General features: G+C 36.4%; 1 protein-coding gene across 1 annotated transcript; it reads left to right on the top strand.

Annotated features, from left to right (window-relative positions):
* The first annotated feature begins 3,026 nt into the window (after nt 1-3,026).
* On the top strand, nt 3,027-3,398 carry LOC149176171 (uncharacterized). Its single transcript, XM_089421369.1, has one exon. The coding sequence runs from the start codon at nt 3,027-3,029 to the stop codon at nt 3,396-3,398; it is 372 nt and encodes a 123-aa protein (XP_089277495.1).
* The last annotated feature ends 21,562 nt before the right edge of the window (nt 3,399-24,960 follow it).

Here is a 24,960-nt window from a genome sequence, read left to right as displayed (position 1 = left end):
AATGAGCATGTTAAGTACTTAGCCGGTGCCGCAAGTAGGCCAATTAACAAAAAAATAATTGGCGGCATGACAGATGGTATCGGAGCTAACTGCAAAGAACAGACATGTATGTAGGGGAAAGTTATGGAGAAATCATGGATTAACAGTCTAGGTTTCGTGGACTTGGTGGTTCATGGCAAGACCATCCAAGCTCTGGTGGACACGGGGGCCACTCATAACTTCATGATGACACGGTAAACAAGAGAGGTTAGACTGTTGATCTTCCCATCGAATGTGGAAGTCAAGGCGGTGAACTCTAGAGCTAAAGTGGCGGGTTTGGCACATGAAGTGCCTGTGCAGATAAAAGACTGGAAATGTCAGTTGGACTTCACAGTGATGGAGATGAACGATTTTGATGTGATATTGGAGCAAGATTTATTGAAGGGAAACAAGGCAATTGTTGTCCCCTTCTGCGATGAGGTGGTGCTAGTTGGACAGTCACAGACTTGGACTTTTCCCACTCAAAGGAAAAGAAGGGAAGTCAAGGTGCAGCATATTTCTACACTAAGTTTGGAGAAGGCTATGAGGGAGTCAGACGTGGAGACATGTGCGGCTGTATTCAAAGGAGTCAAAGGCGATGATGGAGTTGGGATGCCTGTTCCAACTGAGAATTTTGAGGTGATGGCTAAATATGCATATTTGATGCCCGATGAGCTACCAAAGAAGCTTCCACCAAGGCCTACAGTGGACCATAGCATTGAGCTTGACCTAAGAAAGCAACCTCCAGCTAAAGCACCTTATCGGTTGTCAGGACCTGAGTTGGAGGTTGAAACGACAATTGAAGGAGTTAGCTGATGCAGGTTTCATCAGACCTTCAAGGTCTCCCTATGGAGCTCTGGTATTGTTCTAGCGAAAGAAGGATATGAATGAGCTATGGATGTGTTGTGATTATCGTGCTCTTAACAAGCAGACAATAAATAACAGGTATCCTTTGCCATTGGCTGCAGATTGCTTCAACAAGCTTGTGAAGGCCCGAGTGCTTTCCAAGTTGGACTTGAGGCATGGTTATTATCAAGTGTGGATAGCTGAAGGAGACGAGAAGAAGACGGCAATAGTAACAAGGTATGGTAGCTTTGAATTCCTTGTTATGCCATTCGGATTGCGCAATGCTCTTGCTATGTTTTGCACTTTGATGAATAATGTTCTACGTTCATACTTGGATTCGTTTGTAGTAGTGTGCTTGGATGATATAGTGGTGTAGAGTGATAACATGGAGGATCATAAGAAGCACTTGGCAATGGTGTTTGAGGCACAAAAGGCAAATCAGTTGTACTTGAAGAAGTCTAAGTGCATGTTCGCTCAGACCAAGATTCCATTCCTTGGACACAGAGTGGGTCAAGGGTACATATGGATGGAGCCGAGCAAGGTGAAGGAGATCGAAGACTGGGTTGAAACGAAGAATGTCCATGATATGAGGGTGTTTTCGGGCATGACCAACTACCAACGGAAGTTTGTAGAAGGGTACTCCAAGGTAACATCATCACTGACAGACCTATTGAAGAAAGACAAAAGATGGAGTTGGACAGACAAATGTCAGATGGAATTTAGTGATTTGAAGAAGAGGATGGTTACAACACTGATACCGAAGTTGTTGGACTTCGAGCGACCGCTTGAGGTACACAGATGCTTTAGATTTTTCCATAAGAGGGGTTCTTATGTAGGATGGGCATCCGGTGGCGTATGAGAGTCGGAATTTGCAGGATAGAGAACGGAGGTATCCGGTCCATAAGAAGGAGATGACTGTAATCATTCACTGTCTTCATGTGTGGAGGCATTACTTGATTGGGAAGACTTTTGTTGTCAAGATGGACAATGTTGCAGCAAGCTATTTTGCATCACAACCAAAGTTGTCTGCAAAGCAGGGTCGTTGGCAAGACTTTTTGGCAGAATTCGACATGATTATTGAGTATAGACTGGGGGGACTCAATGCGGTAGTAGATGCCCTTGGTAGGAAGGGACAACTTGCCACATTGGAAGGGGAAGACTGGGTAGCAAGGAGTAGGAGTTGAGTTCAGATGTCAGAAGAGATGCAGAATAAGCTCAAGGAAAGTGTTGAGACCGATACTCAAGCGCAGAATATAGTGAAGCAGATAAAGGAGGGGAAGACACGAAAGTTCTTTCTCTGAGATGGATTCTTGTTCTTTGGAAACTGAAACTATGTTCCAAAGTTGTCTGGGCTTAGGAGGCACCTTTTGAAGAAATGCCACAACTCTCTGTGGGCTGGCCACCCAGGGAAGCGTCGTTCTTTGGCATTATTGGAGAGAGGATTCTTTTGGGAGAAGATGGATGAGGATGTAGAGGAATATGTACATACATGCATCATTTGTCAGCAAGACAAATCAGATACATAGAGGCAAGGAGATCTGTTGTAGCCTTTACTGATTCCTGAGAGACCATGGATGAGTGTCTCGATGGACTTCATCACTCAGTTTCCACAGGTACAATTGTATAACGGGATAATGGTCGTGGTTGATCGTTTTTCCAAGTATGTTGTCTTTGTTCCAACAAAGATGCCTTGTGGAGCCAAGCAGACTGTGGAGTTTTTATTTAAGAACATAGTGAAGTATTGGGGGATGCCATTGAGCATTGTTTCAGACCGAGATCCACGATTTACAAGAAGATTTTGGACAACATTGTTCAAGTTAGTCGGGACAGATTTGTTGATGAGTTCGAGTTATCATCCGCAGACAGATGGGTAGACCGAGAGGATCAATGCATTGTTGGAGGATTACTTGAGACATTATGTGACAGCTAATTAGAAGAATTGCCTCGAAATCTTGGTTGTGGCTCAGTTTAGCTACAACATACAAAAGAGTTGTGCGACGGGGTATAGTCCATTTGAGTTGGTGAATGGGAAAATGCCAATCAAACCGCATACCGTAGTGATAGGAGGTTTGTTGAGGAGTCCTCATGTGAAGAAGTTCATGAAGGCTTGGGATGAGACCTTGGAGTTGGCACGGTTGCGCTTGCACAAAGCTGCAAGGAGAATGAAGAAATGGGTAGCTAAGGAGAGACGAGATGCACACTTCAGTGTGGGAGATATGTTGTTCCTCGGGATTACTGGAGATCAGTTTCAGCCTCCTAAGGGGACTGCAAGATCGTTGACAAGGAAATATGAGGGGCCATTCCGAGTGAAGAAGAGAATGGGGGAAGTTGCTTACAAGCTAGAGCTTCCATGCCATATGAATATGAAACATCCAGTTTTTCATAACAGTCAGTTGAAGAGATGCAGACTTGATGCCGATCATCCAGAAAGGGTGGAACCACCAAGGGGACCAGCCATGATTGTGGACAAGCCAAACCTTGAGATGGACAAGATTATGAAGTCTTGGACAATAGGGATTAGTAGTCACATATGACGGGAATTTCTTATCAGATGGAAGAATGCACCGGAGGAGGATAGCTGGGAAACGGAGGACTCACTTTGGAGATGGAAGCAGAAGATTGTGAAGTATGATAGGAAGCTACAAAGGATAGCTGGATTGCCAGGGACGACAATGCTTTTGGGTGGGGGAGAATGTAACGCCCTGCGGCTTGAATGATGCTTGGGCACGCCCACCGAACAAATGAAATGACAAAACATGTGAGCAACGGCCTCAACGGGCGAGACACATGATGAAACGATGTGTGGGCGAGGTTGCTCGTGGTCTTATAGTGGGCGAGCTGGGCTTGAGCCCGTTGGCCGACTTGAACCGAGATATGCGAGGGGGTATGTGGAGGGGCGGTCATCCACGAGTTGGGGCGAGCCGACCCGACTCCCATACGAGTTGCAAATATTGCGATGTGTCAGCCGAGCAAACATAACATGAGTCGGCCAGGTGGCACAACTAGCCATCACCGGTATATATGCGGTGCGGTGGAAGTTCAAACGGACAACGAAGTTTCGGCGACGAGTCGGAACCGAAGTGCGAAGGTAAGAAGGTGACTGCGGTGGGCGCATGTCATGAAGCCCGCACGATGGGCAGGTCGACACGGAAACGAAGGCAGGCATTCGGGTACGGTTTGGCGAGTTGGGCAAGGGCTGCATGACCGGTGTGCCTGCCGACAAGTTGAGTAGTCGGGTGAATAGTTGGGTGGATGCGCCGACAGGCGACCTCGGTAGGGCGTGTCGTGCACGACGAGACGGTGAACGAAGTGTGGATTGCCGTGTGAGGTGCGACCAAACGTGCGACGGTTGACACGAGGTTGGTGCGCCCGGGTGAGTAAACGACACGGTCGTTCGATTGATTATAACCGTCGGTTGAGTTTTACTCTCGGTGATCTTGTAAACTTGAAAATCATAATAAAAGATTCTTATTACATATGGTTGTTGTCTCTTTGCGGTTATGTTCAATGTTATATTAATGGATTCCACACATTAATATTAATGGTTAAAGATGATAAATGTTAGGCATAGTTTAGAAGGTAAATTAACAAATGAACATGTTAAGTACTTAGCCGGTGCCGCACATAGGCCATTTAACAAAAAAAAAATTGGGGCGTGAGAGGGTGGATTCAAAGGGAGTTGATGCATTGCATATTTGGTGGCGGAAACCTGAACCTCCTGCCGAGAAAGAGAAGACGCAGAGGGAATGTCGGGCACAGAATTGGGGAAATTGAATTTCGCGTTGGGGGCTCTCACACAATACAATGTGGCATCGTAAGCGCGGGCAACGCAGTGGGGTATGAGCCAAGCCATAACTTTTATCGAGATTTGGGCATTCGAATTTCTGATACCCAGCTCCCCCATTTTCGCAATCAGACTCCCTTAAATTGCTGCAAATTTTGTCCACGATCTTTTCTTTTCTATGTTGGAGAATCTAATCCCAACCACTATTAGTTGTGTCAGTTAAGTCAAGTTTGACTCAAGTGATTTATTACGGATGTTTCCAATATAATCTTATTTAAGTGATTTGTAATACTTATAAAAGAAATCTTTTGCTCCACATTTTGTTCTCCTCAATTTTTGTCATTCTATAACATGGCCTTAGTCATGCTCTTGTGTGGTGAGTGTCTTTCCATATTTGGCGAAACAAAAGAAGCTCTGCGGTAGCCAGAGACCAGCTGGACCTCGCCCAGAGTTAGTAAGTTCAAATACAAATAAATGGAATTGAGATGTGAAAGTGACTATATATATAGCAGCGAAGGCCAGAAGTGAAATGTAGTAACCGCGTGTATCTCTCTACTCAACAGAAGATTTGACGTGACAAAGGATTGAATTCGATATTCAAAGGAAGACCATCGATTTCTCTTTTGAAAATGTGAACAGAATATCGTGTTTCAGAGAAGATTATCAGCAGACAGAGATCGTCAGCTTTGGACAATGGATGATGTCATATATTGATCACGTCGTTGTCACGCGTCTCAAGAAAGAGTGACACACTGACAAGGATTGTTACTGTGCATTCTTATTGTTAGCCGCCTGCACGCGGCAATGTAAGAATGTAGAGACAAGTTTTTAATGGCAATTTCGTTTATCACAAGCTTTTAATGCCAAATACCGTACCGGAGGATTCAAAGCGTAAACGTCTCGATTCTCGAAGCTCCTGCGTTTTCCCGAACGGATGCGATTTACATATCTTCAACCCGCCGACGCAATTATTTACAAAATGTTAAATTAGGTTTATTAATATACACTTCAATAATAAATTGAATTGTTATATTAAAAATCAGTAAATGAATATGTAATAAAACAAGGAGCCACTGTGGTGGCGCTAGTCCCTGCCGGTTGAGATTTAACTTGTGTTTAGTTTGCATTATCATCAGAGCGTGTTTGCAGTACTAGTATGTTTTAGGCATGTTTACTTCTATTAAGGTTTAGTGAATTGAATAGCGAATTGTTGTATGGACTTTTTGACTTTATGCAAACAGTAAAATATAATGAACTTTGAGTTGGTTAAATAAAAATTGTGATAAATGTAAAATTAGTTTTAGATGTAATATTTCAATGTGTCATGATTTAGAAAATGTGTAGATTAATAATTAAAATGTGATAAAATTTAAGATTGAATCATGGAAACTTTGACGGGAAAAAACTATAAAAGGTAATAATAATGCGTATGAAGAATTAAAGAGTGTTTTTTTTTTTTCTAGGTTAAGACTAAACTAAGTACCCACGGGGAATTGAACCAGTGACCTATCGCAAGGAGTGCCTTAACAGTGCACCCATTCACCGTCAATCCAAAGCCCCGTGGGCAAGAATTAAAGAGTGTTAAAGTAAGTTATGTATTTTAATGGTGCATAAAAGATAGAATTTTGTTATTTTTTTAGATTTGAATATTATGGAAATATTCATAAAATGATAATCAGCAAATAAACATTATTATGAGTATAAATTTGATAATTAAATCCGTGGTGGAGAGTGTTCAATATTTAGATAAACGATTGTCGGAAGTCAAAGAAGAACTTAAGCATTTAAAAATTATGGAGTCTTGGACCCATGATTGAAAGATTAGATATCTAGTAACATGTTTGGACATAAGCGATACCATTCAGGTTAATGTCAATGATTGGCGAATTATTTCATGGTCAAGAGAACAAAAGATATATTTATTTTAAAATATTGTTTATCATAACTTTAGTGTGAATTTTAAATTTCTCCAATTACAAATCAGCAAAGAGAATAGACCTTGTATCTAATTTCTAATTAGTAATTTGTTGCATATAATTAATAATTTGTTGTGATGCAAAAGGACATGACTTTTGGTCTTTTTTATATCTTTGGGTTAGTAAATATTGGATCTAAGTACAATAGCAAAGCAATTTTGATAAGTTTATTTTATAAATTAAAAACTAAAATAAACAAATCATGATCTGCAAGAAAATATTCATTATCTTTTGGTGTTGTGAAAGGACTTACATCACAGATAAACAGATGCCATTAAACATAGTTGTTTTTCTATTTTGTGATTATGTTAATAAGGGGCTATAGTTTAATATAATTCATTTATTTGGCATAGCATAGGCATAGGAAGTATGATGACATATAGAATGACGAAAATTGAGATAATTGAAAATAATAAAAAAATGGAGATTGACTATAGCACTTCAAATTACTGTATTTTTTAGTTAGAAATAATGTTTTCGCAGCTTGATTTTATAAAAGTTATTATGTTATTAAACTTTATACGTGGTGACAAGAAAGGCTTGCCTTGGTATAAGCTAATTATTGCAGGTTAACACAACTAGGAGAAATGATATTACATGTTATAAATTATGAAAGTCATATTCAGTTAATAGTGTTTTAAAAAATAGATAAGAGTTCATTTCAATGTGGGAATCTTTTTATTCAAGGAATTTTATTTCTTTGTGATTGGAAGTGTAATCTTTGCATTATGAATACTGAATAATAAAAATATTATAGGAAATTTATAGTTAGTTAAAACTATAAATAGTTTAATAGTTATAATTAAATATGAATGGATAAGCAGTATTTAATATTATATGGCTAATTTAAATTATAAAATGCATTATTTGTTTAAACATTAAAGATAGAGTGTGATATTATAATTAAATAAAAATAAATAATAAGAATATTTTTATATTGGATGAGAGATATTGAAATTTAATTATAATTGACATGTGTATCATGATTAATAATAGTAAAAAGTGTTTATCATAATTAACATCGTTGTGATGCTAAGGCATGGGCCAATGTAGTTAACAAATATAAAAAATAAACAAACCCAATTATTAAAGAAATGAGTTCAAGTAACTAAATATAGTAGATAGAAAATAGTAAATGATGATAAAGCATGAGCAACATGGCTATCAAATATTAGAAAGAAACAAACCCAAATATTAGATAAATGATTTCAAGTAACTAAATATAGCAGATAGTAATTTATATTTATGGAACTTGTTCAAATTGAATTATAACATTGGTTTTCTGCATAAAATCAAATCTATAACAGATAAAGATGCCAATTTATTAAACATTAGCATACTGAATCAAGGGCCATAGAGACAAAATAAAAACTGCCAATGCCAATTTTTGTTGGCTAATAATTAATGCATTAAACATTAGCATAATGAGTCAACAGTCATAGAGACAAAATAAAAATTGCCAATGCCAATTTTTATTGACTAATAATTAATACAACATTTGACTAGATGAATGTTTAGATACAAGACGATCATTTAAGAACATAGGATTTGTGTTGTAACATTTTGTCATTGTGTCAATACAATCTGATTTTGTCAGCAATGACAGCACTTCATTCCAACTTTGCATGTTTCAAAAATTTCAGTTGAAGGGGATGCCAAGGAATTTGCAGAAATTTATGCTTCTTTGTAGTAGCTTAAGTGCTGAATTTTAACAAGATCATTTCCAGACTTTCCTAGAACGGCTGCAACTGTGCATTCAGATGTTACAACTTCAACTGCAGTTGTTGTGATAAGCTGACCAGTTGCTGTTACACTGCCAAAGGTGATATACAATGCCAAGGACATTAGTACAGAAATAGTGATCAGCAAAAGCAGTATGATAGCAGCAATTGACAAAATTCTGCAAATGTTGTGTACCTCTCACGAGTGACATCATCATCATGCTCTGTCACGAATTGCACTTTATATCATCAAAAGCACTTGCTGATGCATATAAACTTGTTGAGTCAAAACAGTAGTCAAATTATGCAAAACTGAAATAACATGGAAGTGTAACCTAAAACATCTCAAGTCAATTTTGCATTTAATAATATCTTGATTGATAAATGAAACAAAGATGTCTGGATATGGTATTTGCAAAAAAAACCTGAAATAGTTGCAAACAGAAAGACCATGAAATAGTTGCAGATTGTACTTGCCTTTTGTGAGGTAATATTCTAATATTGGCAGTTGTTCTGTGTTTCATTTCAGAAGTCATTGCAACAGTGCTGCTAATTAGACAACAAGATTTCAAAATAATGTCAAGCTAAACAAGCAGAACAGGAACTCCACCAACAGCAAATACAAATTCCATATTCATGCTAACTAGTTAAACATGGCATTGCACAAGGAGAGATCAAAAGCATGAACCTACAAAGCGATAGACTTCTGAAATAAGGTTTCGATTTCAAATGATGTAAAAAATGAAATGGGTTCAGATAAACTTACTCATTTGAATTTCAGCATTGAGTCCGAGGAAGAATACCAATGGAATGAGTGGAAGCTACCAGAAATGTACATTAGCCATTGTGACGTTTGTCCGTTGTAGATTGGAAAGCATGTGAGCATTGTTCAGATTGTAAACTGCAAATCATGTTAGCAGTCTCCAGATATATGGCATATTCACATGGTCTGTGGGATAAATTGTTTCCTCGTAATGTTACCAGATTTTATGCAAAGCAGTTATCCTGTAGCATTTGTTTCGAAAATATAACTGTACATTTGACTTTGAATCAGATGTGTTTAGCAACATGGAAAAAATTTAAGCAAATTGTAGAGCTAACAGTAAACAGAAACATAGGTAATATAAAACAAAACCTTTCGAGCCCAAAAATTTCATTTGGGTTAAGGTTATAATGCTATTATAATGAAAAATCATGCATATCAAGCAAGAGTTAGCAATTGATCGATTTCATATAGTCCCAGGTAAGGAGTAATAATACCAAATGCATTATGCCATAATTGCATTTTCAAATAACATATATTCATTTTAAAGTGCATATAGTTTGATGCTATTTATAAAGTCTAGCTTCAAGCATGTTGTAGAATGCCTTCGATCTCAAATACAAGATAACAGAAACAATACAAATAGACATGTATAAAGACTTTCTACGCCTGTTTCCTGAACCGTTAGCTACACTATGCAAGAAACAAAAACTAACATAGCATTCAGCCATAACATACGAGCAGACAGAAATGACTAGCTGATTCAATATACGATTTGTCATTTAATCAATCTATGGAATCTTTGCTGTTTGCAGTCAGCAGCTGTACATACAAAATTATTGCTCAACTGATGTTGCATTTGCTATATTCAATGATATAGTTTAAACGAAACATGGCAGTTTTTAAAATGCGACAAAAATATAGATACAAAAGCTGACAAGACAATCTCTCGTTGTCAAGCTTGAAGCATGATGCAGAATGTGTTCCATTTGAGATAGAGAACAGAAAGAGAAACATTACAAACACATATGGATAAAGACTTTGTAGCCTTTTTTGAGATAGAGAACAGAAACAGAAACATTACAAACACAAAATCTTTGTAAATGATTCAAAATCAACTGTTGCGTTACATTATCTTTGTAAATGACTCAAAATTGCAAGTCAAATACTTGTATTATCGTGATAGCATAATATGAAGAAACATGGCCATATTACTTTTGCATTTGTTATGGATCTGAAGGCTGCCATGCTCCTGGATTTTGTAATCTGTATATCAAATGGTTAGTTAGAACAAAAAGATAACACTGTAAATTGAAGAGAGGACATATTTGAGAGAAAACATGTTAAGGCATATGTTGATATACCTTCCATTTGTTAGTTGACATGTAATAGTTCATCATCTTCATTCAGTGTGAACTTGCTCTGAATTTTGAAGTCACGTAAAATGTAAACACTGGTAGCTTTCTGTTGCAAATATGTCTCATATGACATTGATTTTAAATCAGGAAGCAAGTCATGTAATAAGGGCTCCCTGATAATGCATTGGACAAAGTTATTTGTAATGGATTCTATTACAGCATTTATACAATGCTTGTAGACGAAAGGGCAATTATCATTGCATTGTGAACAGAAAATTGTTCCATTGGATATTGCTATGGATGAATTCACTGGAAAGTTACAAATTCCACAAACAGGTTCGAAAGGAGTTGAATATGGATTTGTTGTGGTCAGAATACCTTCGACCTGTTTATAAAACATTCAAACGTTAATTTTGATTATTACATGCCAAATGCAAATGTAGCAAAAACATTATTATTGCTATACTTACAGCATAGGTAGATGTAGTTAGTTTTGTGAGGTTGTTGAGTGCATCTGTGTTCAGTTCAGTCATGAACGTTGACTTCGATGCTCTGAATATTGTTTCTGTGGTGTTTACCTTTTTTGTTAAATTTTTGAAAAGAATGAGCGGAAGGTGTCCTTTTTGCAATTGTTTTTCGATTGAAACGAAAAATTGTTCATATGTGTCAAAGAGTTGCAACTGCAGAACAGAAATTGCTATGTATTGAAAAATACAAGAAGTAATATGCAACTACATTGTTCGTATGCATTGAAAGATTGCAATTGCAGAAGACAAATTACAAAAACTATGGACAAATTAGAACAACTATCTATTGAAGTGATGCATGAAGTGATGCATGTTATTTACTGACAATTAAGAATAAATAACATCTGAATACATACAGTTGCATTGTCGTCTTCAGAATCTCCGTCTTTGATATGGAGTATGTAATGCAATCCAACTCGTTTGGCAAGTGTAACGACAGCAGCGATTGTGCCAATTGGGTACATTTCTTTTTTGTTTGCAAATTGCCTAATGGTTGTATTGGGAATGAAATGATATTCTTTGCAAACTTCAGGTACAGTTTCTATGATACTTGATTCAGTAAGCAATATTATTTTGTCACAGTCACCGCGATCATAAACACTTTTAGGCAATATCCTGAAGTTTGTAATTGAGATGTTGTTGCCTTGCAAAATTTTGTCTTCATGTCGCTCGACCAAATGTGCAGGTACACTCAACGTTATAGTCATCATTCCTTGATCATCTGTCAAATCAGCTCGCAATACGTGACGTGATTTGTTTGCTTTATCAAGGAATGCACTATAGACAACCATTATGTCTCCAACAAATAGCTGCCCAGTTTTACGACTATTGAGATCTTCAATCAATACTTTAATTGGCAGTATCTGTTTTTGCCTATTAAAATTGCCTAGTTAGAAATTGCTATAAACATTTGTAGAATACTATGTTTCTCCTAAAGACTGAATAACTAGAAATAGATTAGAGTATTGTGTTTCATATGCATACCTTTTTGATGTATCATTTTGCACGTTTGTTGAATGAAGTTTGGCTCCGATTGTTTGAGTTGGACTAACACAAGCAAACGCATGGTTCAATATGGTGTGGATATTATCACATGTATTTTGTGATAAGCAATCAATAAAGAAATTGTGATATGTAACCTGTACATGTCTTCTTGCTGCATTGTTTGGGGGAACTTACTACTAGTGCTTTCTTCACTCGTCCAAGATTTTCTAAGTTATATACATTTAAATATAGATAAGTAAAAAGAGAAGATATATATAGCAAACACTAATCTGACATATATACATTTAAATATAGATATGTAAAAAGAGGAGATATATATAGTAAACATTAATATTTTAAATAGAAAATAGCATATTTGTATAGTTGTCATACATACCTTTTCAAAGCAAGTGGTAGGTTTGCCTTTCCTAATTGACTTATGTGGTCTATTTCTTCAGTTTTTTGTTTTCCCTTTTCAGCATTTATGCTATGTTATAGAATAGGAACATATATTTAGTTCAGTTTCAAAGAGCATATAGAAGTAAACAGTTAACAAGCAACATTAAAAGCATAGAACCATACATGTGTAAAGATAGAATGGATATATACTAAACATTAACATTGTAAATACAAATTGGCATATTTGTATAGTTGTCATAAACATGCCTTGCTGAACATTATTATTCTAAATACAAATCAACATATTTGTATAGTTGTCATAGACATACCTTTGCAAAACAAGTGGTTGGCTTGGCCTTTCTAATTGCGTTATGCATTCTATTTCTTCAATTGTTTCGTTTCGTCTCTGAAGATTTAGGCTATGTTATAGAATAGTAACATATATTTAGTGCAAAGCAGAAGTAAAAACTGAACAAGAACATTAAAAGCATAGAACCATACATATGTAAAAACTAAAAATAGAATGCATATATACTAGACATTAATATTCTAAATACAGATTACCATTTTTGTGTGGTTCTCATAGACATACCTTTGGAAAACAAGTGGTTCGTTTGCGCTTTCTAATTGGCTTATGCATTCTATTTCTTCAATTGTTTCATTTCCTTTTTCAAGATTTATGCTATGTTATAGAATAGCAAGACATATTTAGTACAAGTCAAAAGAACATATAAAAGTAAACTTGAACAAAAAGACAAGATCCATAGAAGAGGAAGGGCAAAAAGAATATACTCTGTTTGTTTATGTTGCATGTTGTTGTTCTTTTTTCTTGGTCGTTCTATTCAATTGAAAAGGGTTTTACAAGCAGAATCTGCATGCATAAATAGATGAGGTCATATCTGCAAATTTATGGTAGGATAGTTGTATTGGTTAATTGAAAAGGCTGTCTTTGGAACAAGTTGCATTGATCAATACAAAATGCCATATATCTAAATGTAGAATAGAATGCATAGTATGTATGCTGTTATCACTTCGTTTACCACAAAAAGATATTGTAGTTTGCTTTAGTAAAATAGATATGGTAAAACCAATGAGGTATTGCAAATATGCCAAAATTTGGAATTTTGTAAACTGTTTCATGTGTATATCATAGGTCAAGGACAAGAGATAGTACATCATGGTCAGACCAATATGCATCCAATACGAAAATTCTATACTTTATATTGCCTAGATTTGCCCAAACATGGTCAATCAATGATTTGTGCATGCTATTAGTTTTGTGCATGCTATTAGTTTTGTCAACTAGGAAATGAAGATTGTTGTTTTGCATGTAGGTTTCTAGTTGCTTTGTTTTTTGATTGCAATGCACCATATCAATATTGAATTCCCCTAGTATAATTTTGATATTGTTCAGATCTAACTGGTATAAGGCTTTTCCAATGACGTTGAGGATATTGTTTAGGTTTGCATGTGGCGATGCATATATATTGAGTATTGCAATTTGCAATGTGTGAACTTTTATTTTTGCAAACAATGCTTCTACAAAGCAGTCTTCAAAATGGGTATGTTCAAGGATAATGATATTTTTCTTTATCAATATCATTACTCCATGCTTAATGCAACTTGAGATGCAATTGAAAATTTTGAAGTATTCATTTTGCATAGACAGCAACATATGTGTTTCTTGTAAACACAAGATATCAGATTGCATTGTGTCATAGTCATTGCATATGTCAGTAAGATGCGAACGAAGGTTGCGAGTGTTCAATGAAAGAATAAAGATGGATCGCAATGACTGTATTGATGAACAATCATATTCTAGTTGCCATTTTGCAGTGGTTTGCAAACGTTGCATTTCAGAATTTACTTTTTGCTTGACCTTGAAGTTGCTATGTTTAAGAGGATTAAGCAAATACAATGATTCTATGTTTCTGACACGTGACAGTGCTGTGTATACTAGGCCATGCACTTGTACTCCAGTAGGGTCGAATGCAAGCCTATCCAAGGTTAAGCCTTGTGATCTATGTATTGTGCGTGCACATGCAAGCTGAATTGGAAATTGTTTTCGTATTTTCAATGGTGCCATCTTTGATGTCATAGGCATTGGTTTTGATATTCGCAATATTGGTGTCCAATCATGCGCTATCTCTGAAGTGTACAAATGACCTAGTTTTCTAGATTGTCGATGACCAATGTTAAGGTCATGGAACTTAATCCATAGAACATCGACCTTATTTGTATGGGTATATGCTTTAACTATTCCATCTGCACCATTCACTAGGCCATCTGCTGCATCATAATTGCAAGCATACATTTCAACTAACATGTTCAACTTTATCAAAAGCTGTGGTGGCAAAATAGCCGTATGTTGATGAGCTATGAAATTGTCGTTAATCTCTTGATTTTTGTCAATTGCATGAATCAAAATTTCTTTGCCAGGCATTAGCATCAACATTTTCTTGTTATGCATTGCAACATCTTTGTTTTTGTAAAATAAGTAGGGAAATGTTGGATCATTTGGTACAGGGCGCATGCAACTTGTATTCATGTATGTTATATCTTCAGATGTTTGACAATTTGTTCGCATTCTATTTAACACTGATATGAATCTCTTATTTGTTTGTCGCATTGTCATATGCAATTGGAAGCACTTGACATTATCCTTCCAGAAATCATGTGTTATTGTTTGATTGTTGATTGTTGGTTGTTCAAAAATAAGAGAGTCTTGGATAGGTTGAGCTTGATAGAAATCACCACAAAATATGATGTCAATGTTCCCAAAGTATTTTGTTTGGACATGTTTTATGTTTCTGAGTCTATTGTCAATAGAATATAAGAACCGACTTCCAATCATCGAGATCTCATCTATGAAAGCTACTTGCAATTCTTGATATAGCTTTGATAAGTTGTCCAATACTTCTTTGCTCAGCGAGAACAGTTGAGACTTGTTAAAAGGCATTAGCAATGCAGAATGGATTGTTGTTCCACCTGCATTATATGCAGCTTTTCCTGTGTATGCTAATATTAGACCTTTTGGTTTCATAGGATCAGTTGTGTTTTGTGAATCATAAATTCGTATAAGCATTTGGAAAATTGCTTTTGCTGTGAGCGTTTTACCTACCCCTGCTCCGCCTGTAATAAAAAGGTAAATTGGTTCCTTGGGGTTTTTTTTCTTTTAATTGCAATGTCTTTTACAATTGCTTGTTGTTCTTTGTTCAAGATTCTTCTAAGTTTGTAATATTCATTGTTCTCCATTAAAAATGGATGGGCAGTAATTTGAAATCCAAGATTGATTTTTTTCTTCATTTCAAATTGTTTTGGAAATTGCAAGTCCGATTGCAAATCATATTCCTCATAATGCGAATTGTTCTCTTGATTTTGCATATTCATTTCGTTAGCACTCAAAGAACTAATTTGCTCATTTGTTGCAGTCTCTAAATCACCCCGTGTTGGATTGATGTTATATGTAAATTTGGCTTCATTAACTTGAATTGTTTTTTCATGTAATGTATATGCAGAGAGCCATGTAGCCAATTCTTGTTTCAATGTATCTTCACAATTTTCAAATGGCATATATAACAATAATTTCTCTCGACAAAAGTTTTCAATATCATTGTGTTTGTTATATTTGACAAATCGTATAACATTTGGTTTTTTCCTTTTAGATATCGGTTTGCCATTTTTCTTGTAATTTGATACAAATTCAGCAAGGCAGATTTTGCTAATGGAACTTGGTCGTCCAATGTAGTAGTCAACAATGGAATGGCACATAACATCTTCTGAATCATCAGGTTCTTGTTTCAAAAGAATAGGTGGTTTAAGCATAAACGTGCGTTCATCAACTGGAGACGTGTTGACAAATATACATTCCCTTGAACTAGAATTCAATGGCAATGAAAGTGCTATATGCACTGCTTGTTGAGCTGACATTTGCTGTAGATTGAGTAATGTATTTCCAAGTTTACGAATCATTTGCATAGCATCAATTTCATCTTTTTGATGCTCTTTCCGTATTCTTCTAAATGCATTTGTCATAGACTTGTCAATTTTGGCCATATATGAACTGCAATATGATGCTGCAGCATATGCATTCAGCACAAATTGTGCATCTGTATTTGCATTCCATAAACCAGGGATATTGTTTGCAAAACTGTTATTCCAAATGTGAGAAGGTTTTCGTTTCAAGAAAATTGTTGGTTGCTTTACTGTATGTTGCAATAGCTCTATGTACTCATTTTGTAGCAATCCTATTTCTAGGAGGAAATCGTCATGTGTTGTTGAATCATTGTAGTTTGTTTGCCCCAAGAATGCAAAAAACGATATTGATTTCTCTACAACTTTTGTATTTTTTGCATTGGTTGGTTCAATGATCATTGTTGATTTCATTGGTGGCATGGGGAAGTTGTTTCTGCAATTTGAATTTTTTTGCTTCTTACAACTTTTTGTATGGTGATGTTTATGCAATTTAGCAACATCTGGCTCCAAATGATTTGTATTACAAGTGATGTAATTGTCAACAAACTTCTCAATTTCTGAGTTGCTTTCTTTTCCATATATTGGAGCATTCTCTATCCATAACAGTCCATGTTCATGTTCAGTTCCTCTATTTTGGAATTCTGTTACAAAATAGTAATCAGATATTTTTCCAAAGAATGTAGTATCTTGAGATATCAATCGCTTTATAGCATTAATTCTATGTCTATAGTATTGGCTACATGTGACTGGATATTTTCTTATAAGGTAGTCAATGTCATCATCTTCTAATATATCAATAGCACTTCTTTTTGCTTTATTTCTAAACAATGTGACAAGTGTATCTACTAATGGTTTCCATCGATGTTATGCACTTGTGAATGTCACAAAGAAAGTTGGAGGGCCTAGTTGTCGTATCATTGCAAATATGTTTTTCCTTATTTGTTCCAAATGGTCAGAAGATATGCGAATGTTTTTGAAATCTATGTATCCAATGTCAGATTTCAATAACTTTTCCAAATTTGCTCGATACTTGACATCTTTTGCTAATATTTTCCTGCCTTTTAGTTGTCCCTTTCTTATTCGCACCCATATGCAAGAAAGCACTTTATCAATTATTATTCGCATTGTCTTGAAAAACAAATTTGTTGTATGATATTGGAAGTCACCATTTGCTTGTAACAATTCCCATTGCACAATTTTTTGGTAAGTAAACCTATTTGTGATGTCATGATCACGTGCATCGCCATAAAATAATGTTGGAAAGTTCATTTCTTCTGCATATTTGTCCTTGAAGATGCCTAATGGTCGTTGTCCTTCAGCAGGGGCGACTTCAATAATCTTGTCTTGCAGATCGTAGATGCGTTGTGATTCTATTAATCCATGCACCAACGTTTCAGTAGGTGCTTCATTATTTGCATCACTATCTGTATCACTTTCATTGTCACTGTTTGAATTTTGTACAATGTATTCATTATCCTCTTGTAAAACATGGGCCCAATTCTCATTTATACAAATGTTGCTAGCTTTATAAAGACTTCTAGAACATAGTTCGTTCAATGCCTTCATGACAATAATGGGACGTACTTTGCCTATTTGGTATGCATTTTTGTATTGCAATCTTCTTTTCAATGCAACTGCAATTGTCATTGTATCATTTAGATATTGTGGCAATGCTTTTTGCACAATGTCCATATGAACTGGTACATTGATAATTGATCCCGTTAAGCCAATTTGTGACCGTCTATGTCCCCATTGTCTGATTTGTGCAAAATCAATTCTCAATGACACAAGTCTTTCTTCTAGCTCTGAAAGTATATTTACAGTTGGCAATGAAATGTTACGTCTTATTTGTTCGGGTGTTGCAAATTGTGGTAGCTTTCCATTGTCGAGTGCTTTCTTGCAAGAAACACATATGTTTTCATTGTTAAAGCTCCTATTGTTCAACGTCAAATCCATATGCTTTTCTTGCAAATCTGTAGTGAAGAACCTAATATTTTTTGCAAAATGCAATTTGTTGCAAACTGCACATATATTCCTAGGCGTGTCTTCGACTTTTTCGATATAAATTTGTATCGCATTTTTCTTTTTTGACTTCTTATTAGAAAATGGCTTTTTGCATTTGTCATTGCATTTACGTTTTGCACGTATGAATTGCTTTAGCTTGTGATAATTCAGCCTACAATCCTTAGTTGGTTGCATTTGCTCTAAATGACATGCTATCTCAAATGCAATATTATTGCTAAAATGTACTTGAGATATACATTGCTCTTTTTCTAGTACATGCCCATGATGCAATTGATTACAAACATCATTTGTTTCCATGGACAATTGTTGAGAATTGTGAACATATTCTTGTATCATTGCATGATAGTGAATATGCGATGTATTTGTCATGAATGACAAGATGTTAACAATATCATTGCATCTTGAATAAGCGCAACTGTAGTTGACAAAGCTATTAGTAACAGAGGACCATACTTGGATATTGACTTTGAATATGACAGATATCCATTGTAGGCAAAATGGTCCGCCTTCCACTTGTCCTTTTTCATATGGTATTGCCATATTTATCAGATATTGTTGCCAATTTCTATTCATTGTATAGTGTATTGCATCAACTACCAGGTATTGCTGTAAACAATGCAATGCTTCTTGATTCTTATGCATAACTGCATTGCAAAAAGATTGCACAATGTAAAGTCGCAAAGACTCTGCATTGAATTCTGTTGCTACTAAATAGCAAATTGCATTAAAGAGACTGTCACCACAATTATATGTCACTTGCTTTGCAATTGTCAGTCCATTTAAAAGCATATTATTTGCAATGTGCATCCAATTGCTTTCAACATCTTTGCAAATAGGTGATAGGTAGATATTAGACTCATTGCAAATGCAAATTGGAAACTTTTGGTAAACCAATGGTTCATAATGACCACTAACAGGATTTGCATCATGAAAGAGAATGCAATATGGAATTGCATTTTCATGTTGATTGAAGAGCAAATATCTCGTTTTTCTTGTCAATGACCAAATTGCAATTGATATATCTAGCCATTTAGCTAACCAACGTATGCAAAAGGTATCACCCCATAAACCTCGTTCAGATTCGTTTATATTTGTAGATGCAGAATAACGCATTTTATGAAGATATGTACCAATATCATTAACACCATGTAACTCGTATAGGAACTCAGGTGCTAGTTCATATTGATATGACTGTATTGCTTCAACGTCATTGTTCTTTAAGCAAAAAAGAAATTGGTCTATTAACCCATTTCGCAATTCATTTGAAGTATAACGAAAATGTAGAAGCATTTCGAACGAGTCAAATAGACAATCTCCTACAGTATATGAAAATGCATTTAGTCTAAAAAGACCATTTCTTTTTAATACAATATCAATGTTTTCAGGCAAAATGCATTGCAATCTGAATTTGTAATTGTCAACATCTATTATTTGTTCCATCATTTGCAATTGCTTACCAGAGCTGGCTTTTGCAATTGTCTTGTACAGCTTTGCAAAAAAAATTAATGAAGTTAGCAAAAACTGAATGTGACTGTTTTGAACAAAATGTATGTATATTAAAAAAATACGCTATTGCATTGTCTTGGTAAACAAATATCAAATTTCTAGCAGCAAGCCATATTTGTAAATAACAAAGAAATTGGAAATGCAAACAATGCAAAGACATAATGAAAAAAATGGAGCATAATTCTAAGAATATTTCTGCAAGTAAACAAAAGGGAACAATCGAAACAGAAAATGAAGTTAACAAAAGGAAGCAATGGAAAGACAAAATGAACAAATGCAACAGAACTTTAAGAATATTTCTGAAAGCTAACACCATTGTCAATTGCATTTGTCAAATAAATTGACCATGAGCCTATTTATGAGTTTTACATAAGTGGTGCACCAATTCAACTGTCAAAATATAAAAAGTATTGTCTGTGATTTATGCTAGGTTGCAACTCTAACATATACCAAGGCAAAAAGTTTCCTGCTATTCGTTATCAGCCTATCAGAATGACCATGACAGGGCCGCCATATTGACATTTTTGAAAACTGGTTATGAAGCAACATATCTTCTCAGCCATACTTTTATCACTTCCTATGCTTAAGCATATCCCTATATCTATATTTTTTCATGGGACTGTTTATGGACATATCTACCAGCTAATTTCTTATTAGATAAAACTCGCTTCAAAGCTCCCATATATGCTAGAATGACTATGATAGCGCTGTCATATCGACATTTTTGGAAACTGAACCAGATACGAGTAGTGCATAAGCATACTTCCATAACGGTTCTCAACAACATCCATCATTATCGGACACTGCAGGTACAATCCATATAAATGATGAACATGTAATATGTTCAAAGGACGGCTTTGGCAAACACAGCAACAATCTGCCTAAGCAAATTGTCACAAGACTGTTGGCAATTGTGGCATGTGAAAGAACATGCGCAAAAATTACAGATCTTTGATGATTCACAAACTGTGGTGAATCGGATGAATGGAACAAATTGATTGGATAATTATAAACTTCAACCTATATTTCAGGAGATTTGACTTGCTTAAACAAAGTATTTAACACATCATGTTTGAACATGTTTACAAAGACAGCAACATGGAAACTGATGGACTGTCAAAAGCAAGATTATACTTGGTACCATGAGCTTGGCCCATTCAACAGAGAGTGGAAGGAGAGCTGATGGAATGTCTTTTAAATGTCAATATCTACATCTATAATTTTTTATGGCACTGTTTATGAACATATCCAGGACCTAATTCTTTATGAGACAAAACTGGTTTCAAACCTGTGATGTATGTCAGAATGACCATGAAAGGCTGTCATATTGACATTTTTGAAAACTGGTTATCAAGCAACATATCTTGTCACCCATAGTTTTATCACTTCCTATGCTTAACCATATCCCTATATCTATATTTTTTTATGGGACTGTTTATGGACATATCTAGCAGCTAATTTCTTATGAGATAAAACTCGTTTCAAAGCTCCGATATATGTTAGAATGACTATGATAGGGCTGTCATATTGACATTTTTGGAAATTGTTTATGAAACAAGATATGTTGCTAGCAATACTTTTATCACTTCCTATGCTTAAGGATATCTGTGAAATGCAGAAACATATATAATAAATGTAATTTTGTTTTCATAATAAAACAATTTTTTCTCTCTAAGGAGAACAAGGCAGTTAAACATCATATCAGAATCAATGTGGTTATAACTAGCTAACATGACATTTTAATCTAAGGTTTAACTTATTGACAAAAGGCAATTAGTAGAATAACACCGTACCTGCAACGAAGCTGAGCGTTCAAATTCCTTCTCGTCCAGACCATATGCATGCACAAGCCAGCCTATGCCAGTACCATGAGAAAATGTGCAAATGACGAAATTGGTTAACGAAGTCTGCACACAAAATCCTCAGTATTCAACCAGAATGCCATTAACTCATAATGCTCAAATAACCATGGACTGTTGCATGCAGCTAACAGAAACCCTCAGTATTTAACCAGAATGTCGTTAACTTATAATGCAGTAGCCAAACTTAACCTCTAAACAATACGACCAAGAATCACAGTTTCACGCAGACATTTACCCAAATTTCTATAAAACCCATGCAACTAAGACAAACCCTCAGTATTCAACCAGAATGCCATTAACTTATAATGCTCAAATAACCATGGAATCTTGCATGCAAGTAACAGAAACACTCAGTATTTAACCAGAATGCCATTAACTTATAATGCAGTGGCCGAACTTATCAAAGCAACAGCACAAAGTTGCGGGATACAAGTCGCACCTGGAACAACAGAACCGCAACCAAACGTTTGCGACAGAGTTAACCGAGCACGCAGCAACCCCATTGTGTTTTCACGACAGACAATACAACAAATACAAAGGAAAAATCACAGAGACCGTAGAGCTAAACAACCAAGTAACAATAATAATCCAAATGCGATTAACTTATAATGCAATAGCCCAACTTAATATGTAAACAATACAACTAAGAATCACAGCTTCACGCAGACATTTACCCAAATTTAAATAAAACCCATGCACCTAAGACAAGTCCTCAGTATTCAACTAGAATTCCATTAACTTGTAATGCTCAAATAACCATGTACTCTTGCATGCAGGTAACAGCAACCCTCAGAAAAGGCAGGAACCGCATTCTATTTTCATCGCAGATAATACAACAAATAGAAAAGAAGAATCGCACAAACCGCAGAGCCAAAGAACCAAGTAACAATAACAACCCAAAGGCCTTGAACAGGGTAAAACCCAAATAACCATGAACTCTTGCATGCACGTAACAGAAATTCTTAGTATTTAACCAGAATGTCGTGCAGGCGAACTTACCAAAGCCACACCGAGCAGGCAGGAACCCCACCGCAGACGAAAAATCGCACAGACTGCACAGCTAAACAAGCAAGGAACAATACCCGAGCAGCCAGGAACCCCACCGCAGACGAAAAATCGCACAGACTGCAGAGCTAAAGAAGCAAGGAACAATACCCGAGCAGCCAGGAACTCCACCGCAGACGAAAAATTGCACAGACTGCAGAGGTAAACAAGCAACTAACAATACCAATCCAAAGGCCGCGAACACAGTAAAACCCAAAGGCCGCGAAGACACTAAATCCCAAGCCGAACTTTCCAGCATCTCGAGGAGCAACAGCTGGCTGCCGATGAGACCACCACAGTGCATGCCGACCACAGCTAAGACAAACCCTCAGTATTCAACCAGAATGCCATTAACTTATAATGCTCAAATAACCATGGACTCTTGCATGCATGTAAGAGAAAACCTCAGTATTCAACCAAAAGACAAACCCTCAGAATTCACATTGATAATAATCCAAATGCCATAATTTATGATGCAGTAGCCGCACTTAACCTCTAAACAATACAGCTAACAATCATAGCTTCCCGTAGACATTTACCCAAATTTGCATAAAACCCATGTAGCTAGACAAACCCCCAAAATTAAACCAGAATGCCATTAACTTATAATGCTCAAATAACCATGGACTCTTGCATGCAGCTAACACAGCACGCAGCAACCACATTGTGTTTTCACCACAGACAATAGAACAAATAGAAACGAAAAATCGCACAGACCGCACAGCTAAACAACCAAGCAATCATAATAACCCAAAGGCTGCCAACATGGTAAAACCCAAATAGCAATGGACTCTTGCATGCAGGTAACAGAAACCACTTACCAAAGTCACACCGAGCAGACAGGAACCCCACCGCAGCCGAAAAATCGCACAGACTGCAGAGCTAAACAAGCAAGTAACAACACCCGAGTAGGCAGGAACTCCACTGCAGACGAAAAATTGCACAGACTGCAGAGCTAAACAAGCAAGTAACAATACCAACCCAAAGGCCGCGAAGACAGTAAAACCCAAAGGCCGCGAAGACAGTAAAACCCAAGCCGAACTTTCCAGCATCTCGAAGAGGAACAACTGGCCGCCGATGAGATCACCACAGCGCATGCCGACCATAGCTAAGACAAACCCTCAGTATTCAACCAGAATGCCATTAACTTATAATGCTCAAATAACCATGGACTCTTGCATGCAGGTAAGAGAAACCCTCAGTATTTAACCAGAACACACACCCTCAGTATTCAACCAGAATGCCATTAACTTAGCCGAACTTACCAAACGCACACCCAGCAGGCAGGAACTCCACCGCAGACGAAAAATCGCACACACTGCAAATAACAACACCCGGGCGCAACTCTACCGCAGACCAACCATCGCACAGACTGCACAGCCGAACAAGCAAGTAACAATACCAACCCAAATGCCGCGAAGACAGTAAAACAGAGCCGGAACATTCCCCAATCTCGAGGACGGACACCTGGCGAGCGATCAGACGACCAGAGCGCATGCAACCACGTGCCCCTCACGCGCGCCACCTCCGATTCGCCTCGATCCATGCGAAGCGCGTAATAAGACCCCCATTCCATTCCGCCCCGTAAACCTTAGTGCAACTTAGGAAAAACCGCAAATATTTCCAAATTTCGCCCCGGTCAACCCAAAGTCAGCGATCTATCGATCGCTTATAGTCCCCGGTAGGGACTAATAAGAGAGTATTAGCAACGTGTTACAATTCCACTTATACCAAAAAAACATGAATGCTAAGTTAAAGAAATTAATTGAGGAAGAATGGTTCGATATTGGCGCGAAGTGGGGGAGGAAGTCTCTACACTCATATGACTCTATCGAGTCTGAATATTTGAGGAATAACAAAGGTGAATGTGAATTAAAAAGTGATTGAATTTCTTAAAAAAGTTAGAAGCATTTCTCATATACCCTAATAAAGCACGAGTTTAAATTTCAATGAAAAAACAAAAAAATGTATATCCATTTAAGTATGGATTTAGTACGCGCTGAGAGATCATATTTTGCAAATCTTTTTGAAGTTTAAAACTTGAAAAAAACCGTTATATCTCTCCTATGTTTTATAGATCACAATGAATTATAGTAATTCTCTCTTTATTATATATCTCTTATCTTTTATAAATCACAATGAATCTATAATAATTTTCTCTTTATTATATAT

This window comes from Pinus tabuliformis, chromosome 4_1 (assembly GCF_031772625.1).
Source record: "Pinus tabuliformis cultivar Carrire ecotype Pingquan chromosome 4_1, CPIR1, whole genome shotgun sequence".
NCBI classification, from domain to species: domain Eukaryota; kingdom Viridiplantae; phylum Streptophyta; class Pinopsida; order Pinales; family Pinaceae; genus Pinus; species Pinus tabuliformis.
This window is presented reverse-complemented; position numbering and strand designations above follow the sequence as displayed.